This window comes from Lissotriton helveticus, chromosome 10, assembly GCF_964261635.1.
Source record: "Lissotriton helveticus chromosome 10, aLisHel1.1, whole genome shotgun sequence".
NCBI classification, from domain to species: Eukaryota; Metazoa; Chordata; class Amphibia; order Caudata; family Salamandridae; genus Lissotriton; species Lissotriton helveticus.
In genome coordinates this window covers 276942868-276956902 of record NC_136071.1, presented here as the reverse complement: position 1 = coordinate 276956902, position 14035 = coordinate 276942868, and the positions used below count along the sequence as shown (strand labels likewise).

General features: G+C 45.6%; 1 protein-coding gene across 1 annotated transcript in view; it reads left to right on the top strand.

Annotated features, from left to right (window-relative positions):
• Window positions 1-14035, top strand: part of IBA57 (iron-sulfur cluster assembly factor IBA57) — a 170912-nt gene that overhangs the window by 22779 nt on the left and 134098 nt on the right. Inside the window, exon 2 of the mRNA XM_078662710.1 lies at window positions 289-561. Within this exon, the coding sequence (XP_078518836.1) occupies window positions 289-561 (273 nt within the window). The remainder of the gene's footprint in view (window positions 1-288; window positions 562-14035) is intronic.

Here is a 14035-nt window from a genome sequence, read left to right as displayed (position 1 = left end):
ATACCTCAAGTATTAGGAGAGCTCTTGCTGTCATGAGAGGGGAATCCACAGACTGACAGAAACTGACGGAGGAGGACACCAAAGGAAACAAAAGAACCAAAAATAAATGGGGATACCTCACAGCGTGTCAAGAAGAAATTTCTGGTTGTGAGGGAGGTTGTATTCCTTTGGTTGAGGAACCACTCCTTTGGTTCTTCTGTTAATGTCGTGTAGCAGTACAGCAGTGACTGTATTTTGAGGTATTAGAAATTAAGAGAACCACTCCTGTGGTATGTCAGAAATCGTTAGTGGTGCTCCGAACGGTGGCCGTGCACCAAGAAGGTGAATCAGGATAAAGAAACAAGTAACTGCTCCTGCGGTCCTTTATCTGTTGTTGCGGTGCTCGTGGCAACGGCCGGGCACCGGGAAGATAGGAAAACAAAAGGAACCGCTCCTGCGGTCCGTTTGCAGGCATTGCGGTGTTCGCTGCAAGGGCACCATGAAGAAAAGGAAAAAGAAACAAGTAACTGCTCCTGCGACAACAGACATTGCAGTGCTCACAGCGGAGGCCATACACAGAAGGTAAGTGAAATGGAAAGGGAACCGCTCCTGCCGCCCGTGGCATTGTGGTGCTCACAGCGGCGGCCGTGCACCGAGGAGAAGAGAAATGTAAAGGAAACCGCTCCTGCATTTCTGGGCGTTGAGGTGCCCATGGCGGCAGCCGTCCACAGAAAAGCTTGACTGAAAGATTAGAGGAAGTAGAAACAGCGTTTCCACCCAGCATGGATCCAGAATTTAAAGTTATATAAAGCAAAGCAACTTGAGGTTGCTTCAGGTGTTTCTGATATAAGAACACCCCCTATCACTTGATGTGTCTTAGCCCAATGAGGAAGGAGAAAAGTTCATTAAAGGGACAGCATGAAAGAAAGAATGAATGTGCATTCATACGTATTAGTGAGGGTGACACGAACTTGAGTGGTAACATTATGATGGTATACTCAAATAGCCCAAACTGAGTCTTCAAAGCTGTCTTCCACTCATCACCTTCTCACATCCTGACTAAATGGTAAGCCTGAGGGAAGACTAACTCTGTATATAGTGTGGCAGCCTTGACTTGGTCTAATAGGACAGGGATGAGTGGAGGAGGGTAACGATTTTTTACAGTGTTTTTATTTAAGACTATATATTCTATGCAGGTTCTGAGCTCGAAAATTGGCCTTTGGCACAAAAAATGCAGGCGAGTGAGGCAGGCAGATAAACCCATTGGACAAGTATTTGTCAAGACAGTCTCTAAAATGCTGGATTTCTTTCTCAAACAAATGTGTAAATTCTACAACTTGGTATGTTAACCCCTTGATCAGCTCAATTTGGCAGTCATCGATTCTATGAGCAGGGAGAATCTCAGCCTTTTTCTCACTAAAAACATTTTGAAACCCCTGATATATCTTGGAGAGGGTAATTTTTTTTTCTCTGCTTTGGCTGTCTGATACCCAGAAGCTAAGGTTAAATCAGGTCCCAAGCAAGATTTGAAACAGTTCTGTGAACAAAGAGGTGATTTCAAACTCAGGTTGCTTCACTGCCAATCAATCAAGGTGACTATGTTGAAATAAACATGGTGTCCCTATTGTGAATCCATATTGGAGTGCATTTTTGTAATATAGAATCAGATCATTTCTATGGGTAATCTAGACCTTGAGATAAACTCCTAGACTGAGGAATGGTATGAATTACAATAGGCCGTAAAAAGAGGAGCTTCCCATCCACAGCCTGAACAGATTCGGGTTAAGGTTTCTTCTGTGTGAAAATATTTAAACGGCCATACCCTGGTCGACAAAATTAACTGTGGCCTGAATCAATCACTGATTGAAATAAGTGTCTTTTCCTTCCTATTTTAAGAGCCATTCATAAAATTACATTAGGTTTTTCTAAATCTTTCTTTTCTAGTCCTATTGAAGGGAAGTACCAATTGCTCAAGATAAACCCTTCCTTCAAACTTCAGCTTCTGAGTTTTCCGTTACCTGTTTTGACACAGCACTAAGCTTTTTTGTCAGAGAAAATTGATTCTTGCCTTTATGTTAAGTGGGGTATTCCTTGACAAAAATCTCTTTTTTTTACTACAATATAAGCATTGACCATTGTGACGTCGGAACTCTTTCTCTTCCTTAGACAACAGGGACAGAACTGAACCTATCTCCATGAGTTCAGGAGTAGAGTCAAGAGTGGCATTGAGTAATCTAGGCCTTTTGATATGTGGGATCACCTTGTCTACTCAGTTACAGTCTCCCCTTTGATCGGTTAACCTATAGTCCAGACATAGCGTTAGGTTTATTAGGAGTGCACAAATTTAAGGCTCCAGGTCTATTTGCACCAAAACATCTTTTCATATGTAGTTTAAACCTTGATAAAAACAATGCAGCCTTTTCTCTTCTGGCTAAGAGGTTTCTGCCACTATATGATTGAAGGTAGTCTGATAACTGACCAAGTCCTTAGTTAATTGTCTTAGCTCTAGTAATTCTCAGTTCACAGAGGAGTTGCAATTCAATCAAATAGCTTTAAAATCTGCCCACTTACACAGGATTAAATCATCATTACATACCAAAGGGATGCACCATAAGGCAGCTTCCCCTGCCAAATATGAGCTATCTAATTCACCTCAAGATTGAGCAGTCTGGAATGCATTAAAACGAAATGTGAAATGAAGCATCATTTGAGTCGGGAACACCTGAACCTTATTTGGGTTACCTGAGAACCGTTCTGGGGCAGCCAGGGGGATTGGAGGAGTACTGTTGCCAAAATCTGAGCAGTGACCCGGCCTGACTTGGTGTGCCTGGTAACCTGGGTTGAGCACTGTAGATATTCCAGAGGCCAGAGGGAACATCGAAGGGATTACGGTGTAACCTTTTCAACCTTTTCTACCTTTTCTTTTAAAGAAAAGGCAGCAAACTCTTGTTGTACCTGTGCTAACGTCACAATCACTTCATCTAGAAATGCCATTTTGGAAACATCACACTGACCAGGAGGTCATGAATTCATGGGCACATTCTATCAGGGTCAGTGCAATACTCAAAAGGTCCACCTCCAGGCAGCACCAAGTCTGTACTCTATTATAGCACTGATCATTAGTGTGGTCAGGTGAGGAAAGGGCATTGGTAAGGGACGAGTGGGGGAGGAAACCTGTGAAGAAAATAATACGGTTTGAAGAAATTTTAGCTCTTTAGAAACTAAGTCACTCTTTCTATCCTTACCGGGCTGATATTCACCAGTAAAAAGAAGGCTCCAACCACACCGGCAGTTAGGAGCATCTTGGACCACATCACAAAGGTTGTTTTAAGGATTACCACAGTTCACAGGAGAATAAGTTAACTGTGGGCTTTGATCAGTTCAAATTCACAACAAGGTAGGGACCTGGACCTGGACCTCCCATACACTAAAATGAAAATGTGTTTGGTTTTATTTTTTGTCTTTATTCAGACTCTTTGCAGAAAATAAACATCCAATGACCTTTTTAAAGTTATTGGAAACTTGCTCTGGGGACCTTCTTTTAGAGCATTTTTACACAATGTTCCTTCTCATTTAACAAACCTTAAATGAAATCTTGAACACTTATTTTCTTTACACAAGCTAATTAGTGTCAAATTGCAACCTTTGCTTTATCAGTTCACTGTCAGTAGTTCAAAGTCTTTCTGGAGCTTCACTCCACCATACAGCACTGAAAGAATTTCTTTTGTTTTGAAAAAAAACGTGCCTTAATCCTTAGAATTTGTAAGAGAAAGGTAGTGTAGGAGCGCTCCTACCTGAAGACTAGCCCAGTCTCTGAATTGCACTGAAAACCTTCCTTTGAAGACAGGAGCTTGATTGGAGCTTGCCACCTCTCTGGATGACTCTGGATAATGTGCAAGGCACTTAGGGCTGGGCAGCTTTTTATAGCATGCCTCCATCCAAGATGGCCTTGTCATAGAATTCCTAGGATATATAGCCCTAAGATATGCAGTCCCTTTTAGTCACATGTGCAGAAACATGTTTAAAGCATGTGTGGGGTGTGGTGAGCCACCCGGCCGCTACCCTACAATGTTTGCATGCACCTACCTGGGCCGGGCTCGGACCAGGGAGTATTTAATGATGGGTGACGTCAGCGCACGTGCCTGACGGCATGGACCGAGTATCTGTGTGGCTGTTCTCTGGAGTGCTCTGCTAAGGTGTATGTGCTACTGCTGCGATGTATCACGGCCTAACGCTGCAGGTGCATCTAGTGCTATCTACCTACCCCTAGTCAGTATCGGGGGTACCACATTTGGTGACGAGGCGGGATCTAACTCTGCGAGTAACCACATGGCTGAAGAGTGGACGGAGCTCGGAGGTGTGAAGTGTGGCAGCCATGCCGGATTAACCGGAAAGAACAGCGGCGGCAGGAGCGCCCGGAGGACGGCCGAGCCAAGCAGCCGGGAAGACCCTCCCAGAGTTCAGCCAGCTGGCAGACCCTGCAACGGCGGCCCCGCGCTGAAAGAAATGGCTGGGACAGCTGGAGAATTACTTTGTCGCCACCCGGGAGACGGATGCGACGGTGAAGAGGTCGCTGATGCTACTAATGGGTGTAGATGAACTGTACAAGCTGTTCCAGGACCTGCTGGACACCGGAGGTAGCAGGGACTACGATAAGGCGCTGCAGGCCCTAAACCAATACTTCGACCCCCCAAGTGAACCCTTACTTTGAACATTTCAAATTGTGTCAGGCCAAACAGCGAGGGGAAGAGTCGATTGACAAGTGTTATGCCCGATTACGAAAGTAATGGAGAGGGTACAACCAACAAATGAGGAGACCACAACCACAAGGGATGTACCCACAACAGGATCAATACCAGAACCAAGAGGAAGAACCTTTCAGGACAAGGAAGAAAACCTACAGACGTTAAGTCTGTTAAATGCGAGCAGAGAAAAAAACCTGATGCCCATTTACAATATATCGGAATACATTCCGACAGAAATAGAGACAGCAATCCTAAGTAAGGGGCTATCGTTTGTACCAACAAACCTACAAAACCCAATAGAAACCAAAAGAGAAATATTAACTTTTCTTAGAAAAATTCGACTTCAAGCTTTTTTTCTAGAAAGAGAAGCAAAAGAAACGGTAAACATCAGTGGTTTGAAAAATAAATCAAAATTCCTACCAGAGAGTATATTACTGCCGCCAGACATTTCAGTATTTGAGGATGTGGTTTTACGTGAACTTGATGAACTACAGTCCAAAAAAATCTTTTATAATACCAACTGCAGTAAAATGGAGAGAATAGCCTTAAAAAACCTTTCAGAAAACGAAAGTTTAATTATAAAACCCGCTGATAAGGGAGGTGGAATTGTGTTGTGGGATGTGCAGAAATATGACCAAGAAGTAAATAGACAGCTGTCCAATAGGATACATTACAGAAAATTAGAGACCAATCCTTTAGTAGGGCTAAAAGAAAAAATATTTGACATCACTAAAGAAGGCCTAGACCTTGGTTGGCTGTGTAAAAAAGAATTTGACTTTTTAAACACAGAAGACAGTAAAATACCAAACATTTATGTACTGCCCAAGGTACACAAGTCAATAATAGACCCCCCGGGAAGACCTATTGTGTCGGCATGTGTGTCCTTATTAGAACCTTTGGCTAAATATACAGACTTTTTCCTGATTCCAATCGTCAAACAAACCAAATCCTATATAAGAGACACTATGGATTTTATATCCAAAATTGAAAAATTACCATTCAATGAAGAAACCCAATTGCTAGTGTCATTTGACATAGAGTCATTATACACTAATATACCGCAAGATGAGGCAATAGCGGTAATGACAAGTGTATTAAACGCCAGAGAGAGACCACATCAAGTCCCTTCAGAATTTATTGTATCCTTGGCCAGTATTTGTTTAAAGAATAACTTTTTTAATTTTAAAGGTCAACTCTATTTACAAACGTCAGGAGTAGCAATGGGGTGTAGCTTCTCACCAGAGATAGCAAACCTTGTGATGGCAGAATTCGAAAACAAATTAATTTATAGTGACACCAACCCCTTCAGAAATTGTATAAAAAACTGGTGTCGCTTTATAGATGACATTTTTTTAATTTGGGAGGGAGATAGCATCAGGCTACAGGACTTTCACAATTGGCTCAATTCCCGTACAGTGGAATTTAATTTCACTATGGCATACCATCAAAAGAAGTTAAACTTTCTAGATGTCAATATATATTGTAATGAAGGAGAACTACAAGTGAGCCTGTATACTAAAACAACAGACCGGAATACATTGCTTCACTTCTCCAGCTGCCATCCTAGAACTTTAAAAGAAAACTTGCCTTACGGCCAATTTTTGAGGATAAAAAGAAACTCCAGCAAAAAGGAGGACTATTTTTTGAGTGCAGAAATCCTCAAAGAAAAATTGGTTAACAGAGGTTACCCAAAGAGGTTAGTAAAAAACGCTCTTAAAAGAGCGTGGTTTACTCCAAGAGAAAATCTCTTAACACCTAAAACAACGGAAAAAGAGTCTCCATTAACATGTGTCTTGACCTTCGACCCAAAAGCTCACAAAATCAAAAAGATTATCCAAAAACATTGGAAAATCATAGAACATCTAGGAATCCAGAAACCTCTATTTGCGTTTAAGAAAGGCAAAAATATAAGACAAATGCTTGTGAGAGCCGAGAGAAAAGAGGACAAAAAAACAACAGATCTGAGAGGAATGTTAAAATTGCCCCCTATAATTGGCCATTATAGGTGTTTGAATTGTGTGGCCTGTAATTTATCATCGGACTCAAAAGAAATAGAGATCAATGGATCAATGCACCAACAAAAGAGTTTTTCTAATTGCAACACAAGGAATGCAATTTATTGTATTACTTGTCCGTGCAAAAAGACATACATTGGGCAAACTACCCAAATGGTCAAGAAACGCATCCTGCAACACAAGTCACGTATCAAATGCAAAACTACAGGGGCTCCTTTAGTACAGCATTTTGAAATGCATCATCATTCAGAGGAGGATATAATCTGGTCAGTGTTATGTGTACTAGAAAAGACCAAACCAGAAGACCTTGAATCTAAACTAAACAGATTAGAAGCAAGACTAATTGAAAAATACAAAACAGCAACCACAGGGTTGAATGAAAAAGATGAAATCTGGTCTTTATTGTAAAACTGTGTGAAATTGGTATGTAACAACTGTTAATTTGTTCCTTGATATGACATGTAATGGATACTGTGGAAATATAGTAATGAAAACATTGTTTAGATTGTGAGGAGCGACTGACCACTTTATTAATTATAGACATTATTATTTTAGAATATATAATTAGATAAGCCTTAAAAGATAACATGACCCATAAATAAAATATAGAACTTATAACCCGATTTTTTTAATAAATTTGTTGTATCCTAATGAGGGTAGGCATCAGTAATGCCTGTATTATAAGAGAACTGAAATAGTCCCTCATTTGTGTCAATGCAGGAAAACAGGAAGCACTATTAGTTCCCCTTTTCAGTTTCCATATAAACTACTACGGAAATGGGAGTCCTTCCTTAGTGTCGTTAACTTGTAGAGGCGGACACTTTCAAACACGACAGAGAGACAACCTTTTTTGAAAACTAGGAGAGACAACACAAAACGTAAGTGCTGTATGCCTGTTAAAGATTGTACAAACGTATGCACACTACGCGGTATTTATGAAAGCGGGTCATGTTTATATTTTTTCAGACCCCGGGGGAAAAAGGAACGCGCATGACTGAGGCTTTCACCCGTGATTTATAAATACTTTAAGAAGCGCTTGGAGCGCGAGCCTAGTAAGTTCGTTCCCCTTTCATTTAGTTAACTTGGCGGGAACCGGGAGTCAAATGACTGATGTACTTATAGTGGTCTCTTTACCCTAGACGCTGAAGTCGTGAGGTTTACCGATATTGCAGTATTACCCTGACCTGGATTTCCAAGCGAGCAGAGAGGGTCTACACACATATAAGAGCTAATTGAATAGTTGTAAAGGGTTGCCGACTAGAATACACGGTAAATACCACTCTCTTTTTTGATATAGTCAACGGGGGTAGATGGTTCTTTGTAAAATACATATGACCAGTAACAACAGAAAGTATCTATAATAAATCAACTATATAAATCAACTATAATAATCAACTATAGAAATCAACTTTATCTAGATACCATGCCCGGACTGGTTTAATGAATTCAATTGAATTATACTAACAAATGGCAGGTTATAATGGTCAGTTCGCTCACAGAAAGAAGATCTCAAAAACTTTGTTTGATTGAAAATGCACATGTAAATATGTAGATAGATATTTTGGCTATTGAGGTTTGGACCTTAAAAATAATGTCTGTTTCCTTTCCTTTTATTTGTTGTTTGTACAGATGGATTGTAAATAGCCCTAGTCCTGAAGAGGCCAGAATTGATTGGCTGAAACGCGTCGACCATAAAGAGACGGCAGATACATATAAATAATTTTGATTAATTTGAATAGTGTGATGAGGGATCTTTAAGACATTGGGTTTAAATCATTTCGACCTAATTGTTTTCCTCATATGAGTCTGCATGATCTCAATAGGAATGTCTGTTTTAAGTTTTGTTGAGACATCCTAACTCAAAACGAAGGGCTTCTATTTTGTTGTATATATGTAAAAAGTATTTGTATATACAAATGTGTTTGAAATTATAATTGAGAGATATATAAACTTTTTTTATTTGATAAAAAGAAAAAAGAAAAATCATTTGATAATAACCTCTAACGTGTCTGTGGGTCAAGATGAGATAGGAGACTATATAAAAGAGATATATATACTTAGTTTTGTCACAGTGATACAAACACTAATATAGGGAGTATTTTACTTTTATTCCTTATCATTTCAAATTATTATACATACCGTGTGCACCAAGGTACCATTTTTTGTATTGAAGACGATTACGAAAGTTGGTCAGCACTTGCAGTGGGGTCGATCGAGCGTTCGAGACCCGATCCCAGCTGATAGAGGGGTCAAGTCACCGGAACTGCGCAAGCGAATTCTCCGCCAACCAGGGATCACGCTGGAGGAAATACTCATCCTGGGAAGGTCATATGAGCTGGCAGACGCACGAGCGGGTGAAATGGAAATGGGGCTCGCAAAGAAATCCGCCGGGGGTCAGGCGGTGTTTCCCACCGCGATCAAGGAAGACCGGGTCGAGGCACTGACGAAGTTACACGGCCGAGGGGAAGCAGGAGGGGCTAAGCCAGAAGAAAGGCACCGGAGGCGCGAGTGCCGAAACTGCGGCATGGGGGCTCATGCCCCGAGAGTGTGCCCCATGCGGGGGAGGCAGTGCATGAAGTGCAACCAGTACAGGCATTTTGAGAAATTATGCCAAAGTGGGAAAACACAGAGCAGCAGCAGGCCTCCGGAATCAGGGTCAACAAAGTCTGCCAAGAAAGTGCTGGAAGAGGAAGAAGAGGACAGCAGGGGGCAGCAGGGGGCAGCAGTCGTCGACGACGGAAGACGAAGATTATAATGTCTTTGTTATATCCCACGTGCGAGGGGTAAACATCACCAAGAGACCACCTCCTAGTGTGCCAAGTGTGGATTGGAGCCACGTGTGTACGGGCACTAATTGACACTAGGGCTTCGGTCAACATACTGGACGCAGAGCAGTTCAAGAGGCTCAAGCCAAGACCACGACTAATGCCGACGACAGCTCGCATATTAACCTATGGAGGAGATACTCCAATCCGGCTGCAAGGAGTGGTTGACACAGAGGTGAAGTACAAGGACAGAAGCACAGCCACCCGGTTCTACGTCACCTGTGACCAAGCGGGGTCATTGATAAGCTGCCACACTGCCAAAGATCTCGGATTAGTGACGTTCGCCAAGCACATACATCAGTCCCAGGTGGATCAAATATTGGAAGAATTCCCAGAACTGTTCAAAGGAATAGGATGCCTAAAAGGAGTGGAGGTACAACTACACATCGACGAGTCAGTCCAGCCCGTTACACATCGTCATAGGAGGGTGCCGTTTCAGACCGCTGGTGGAAGCCAAACTGGATAGTCTAGAACAGGAGGGAGTCATCGAGAAGGTATCGGGCCCTACCCTATGGGTGTCTCCATTGGTGATAGCCCCCAAGCCAAAGTAGCCAGGGCTGTGTGTGGACATGCGGCTGCCGAACAAGGCTATCCGCCGTGAGAGACACATAATGCCAACAATTGACGAAATTGTGACTGTTCTGAAGTGGTTCTCGAAGGTAGATATGAACTCGGGATACCATCAGCTGGTGTTAGCGGAAGAGAGCAGGTACATCATGACATTTTTCACCCATGTGGGACTGCGCCGATTCAAGAGGCTGAGTTTCGGGGTGTTCTCGGCGGCAGAAGTGTTCCAGGAGGCCGTGAGGGAAACACTATCGGGCCTAGTAGGAGTCAACAACGTGAGTGACGACATCCTGATTTTTTCGAAATCACTATAAGAACACCATGTGAGGTTGAGAGCCACCCTGAGGAGGTTGGTGGAACATGGCCTAACACTGCATCAATCGAAGTGTGAATTTTATGCCACCGAAGTGGAGTTCTTTGGATACCGATTTTCAGCTAAAGGACTACAGGTGGACCCTGCCAAGGTGGAAGCCATCAGAACTGCGGCCATTCCCCAGACGCCGTCCGAAGTAAGGAGCTTCCTGGGTATGGCCAACTACTGTGGCCGATTCATTCCCTGACTGACCACGCTCTCTGAACGATTGTGACAGTTGACCAAAAAGCAACCGCCTAGCAGTGGATGGACAAAGAGGCACAAGCGTTTGCTGATGTCAAGAATGAACTCCTCACAGGTGCCACTGTAGCGTATTTTCGGCCAAGAGCAGCCATGGAGCTGATAGTGGACGCTAGTTTTGTTGGACTAGGAGCCGTGCTCTTGCAGAGGTCAGACCAGGAGGAGTGGGTACCCATCGCTAATGCTAGCCGATCCCTCACGGCTGTGGAGACCAGATATGCACAGATTGAGAGGGAGGCGCAAGCTATTCGGTGGGCGTGTCAATACTTTCATATCTACCTGTGCGGACACCGTTTCACTGTCATAACTGACCACAAGCCGCTAGAGCCCCTCTTCGCGGGAACAGCTCGAAGTGGACCACCGCAAATTGAAAGGTGGGCCATCCAGACCCAGCAGTATCAGTTTGAGGTTGTATACAGTCCAGGAGCGAGCAACCCTGCCAACTAGCTGTCAAGACATCCACTAGCCCCCAAGGGGTCACAAGGGCTTGAAGTAGATGAGGGTGCCGAGATATACGTGAAGCAACTGCTGGACGATGTTCGCCCCTAAGCGTTGCTGTTGGAAGATATCCGGAAAGCATCATGGAAGATGAGTGCCTACAGGAGGTGAGCCGTACTCTGCAAGACAACCAGTGGAAGTGGTTCCTGAGCGGGAATGAGCGAAGAACAGTTGAGGAGAAGGAGTACTGGGAGAGTATCTGGAGGTGTCGATGGGAGCTGAGTGCGGCAGGAAACGGAGTAATTCTGAGAGGCTCCCGGATTGTAGTGCCAGCGGCTCTCCGAGAACGCACAATCGAGCTTGCACACCAGGGGCACCAGGGAATCAAGAAAACCACGGCCACGCTGCGAACCAAGGTGTTGTTCCCAGGCCTAGATCGGATGGTGGAAGACAAGGTCAGGAGATGTCACGCCTGCATTATAACGGGGCGGATCCGCCGGACACTTCCATAATCACCGAAAGGCCCAGCCTATCACCCTGGGAACGAGTGAGTCTGGATTTCTGTAGTTTCCCAGATGGCCGACAAATGGCTGTGATGGCGGACAGCCATTCGAAATTCCCTGTTGTAGAATTGGTGGCCTCGACGGCTTTTCAATGCTTGCAGTCGCGCTTGAAAAAACATTTGCACTACTGGGGCTGCTGGAGGAAGTGCGCACAAACAACGGACCGCCATTCCAAGGCCAAGAATTTCAGGAGTTTCTCAAACAGCTGGGCATCAGGCACCGGAAAATACCGCTACAGTGGCCGCAAGCTAACGGAGATGTGGAAAGGTTCATGCGGACATTGAACAAGGTCCTCCGGATTGGAGTGGCCCAAGGAGTCCACCTGGAGACATGTCTACATCAATTCCTGAGGGCGTACAGACAAACACCTCACTGCACAAAGAAGTGTGCTCCCCATGATCTTCTACTAAAAAGAGCAGTGCGGGACGGAATACCCAACAGTGATGTATGGACTCCAGCGGTAATCGATGTGGAAAGATGCCAGACCCGCCACAAGAACAACAATGATCGGGCTAGCAAAAAAAGAGGCGCTTGACCCCCCGACATCCAGGTTGGGGATTATGTCGTTGGGAAGGACCGATATCCGGGGTCGAAATTCCGCACGCCTTTTGAACCCGAGTCCTGGAAAGTGGTGCGGGTCCAAGGAACTACAGTAGTGGCGGAGAAAGGACACCAACGAATAGCGCGTAACATCTCCTGGTTCAAGAAGGTACCCCGGCCGAGCATGACTGCCACAGAACTTGAAGGAGACCTGTGGGGGAAAGAAGAAGCCCAAGAGCCGGGGGATGGTAGCCAGACCATGAATGCCACCTCGAGCAGATCAGAGGAGAGGGATGAACGCCGGGAGACAGAACCTTGTAGCGGCAGTTCTCAGAAGGGGGCTGAAGATGGAGGAGGTCGGAGCCAACACCATCAGTATGACTTCCGCGACAAACCAGTGCCGAACACCGGCTGAGGGACTTTGTGCAGTAAGGTTCTGCAATGAAAGTGCTGTGTTCGAGCCACAGGTGTCACCACTCGTCCTGGACTGCCTGGACTGGGGGGCGATTATTGAACACTCAGTTATATCCGTTCACGTTCCAAATGATACGTTAGATGGGATGTGGTGACCCACCCGGCCACTACCCTACAATGTTTGCATGCACCTACCTGGGCTGGGCTCGGATCAGGGAGTATTTAATAAAGGGTGACGTAAGCGCACGTGGCAGACGGCACAGACTTAGTATCTGTGTGGCTGTTCTCTGGAGTGCTCGGTTACTATGTGCTACTGCCGCGCTGTATCGCGGCCTAACGCTGCAGGTGCATCTAGTGCCATCTACCTACCTCTAGCCAGTATCGGGGGTACCACACGGGGGAACAAGGTAAGGTAATCTCATTCAGTTGTATATGTTTAGGGCATGGAGCACTTGTTCTTATATCTCAGACATCCCATTACAAACTGACTTTGTACAGATCATGAGAATTAGAAAGCGCCACTGTGGCAACATCTGACAACAGTTTTAGAGACATTGCAGAGAGGGCTTGAGCTGTGTAATGTTGGTTATGCTTGTGTATTTAGTGCAATTGGGGACTCCAGGCTCTTGAGACAGCACCCAGAAGGGCCGTGAGGGCAACGGCCGTGCTTGAAGCACCTTTTCCCGCCGTGAGGGCAATGGCTGCGCCTGCATTTTCTCCCGCGCAGAGCCGCGGGAACTACATCACCCAGCAGCCCCGGGGAAAGGCGCCTTGCTGACGCACACGCCACGCCTGGAGGCGCTACAAGAGCACAGACCGCCGAGTGGGCTGCAGGGGACTCCAGGCTCTTGAGACAGCACCCAGAAGGGCCGTGAGGGCAACGGCCGTGCTTGAAGCACCTTTTCCCGCCGTGAGGGAAACGGCTGCGCCTGCACTTTCTCCCGCGCAGAGTCGTGGGAACTACACCACCCAGCAGCCCTGGGGATCGGCGCCTTGCTGACGCGCACGCCGGGCCTGGAGGCGCTACAGGAGCACAGACCGCCGAGTGGGCTGCGGGGGACTCCAGGCTCTTGAGACAGCACCCAGAAGGGCCGTGAGGGCAACGGCCATGCTTGAAGCACCTTTTCCCACTGTGAGGGCAACGGCTGCGCCTGCATTTTCTCCCGCGCAGAGCTGCAGGAACTACACCACCCAGCAGCCCTGGGGATCGGCGCCTTGCTGACGCGCACGCCGTGCCTGGAGGCGCTACAAGAGCACAGACCGCCGAGTGGGCTGCGAGGGACTCCAGGCTCTTGAGACAGCACCTAGAAGGCCCGTGAGGACAACGCCGGTGCTT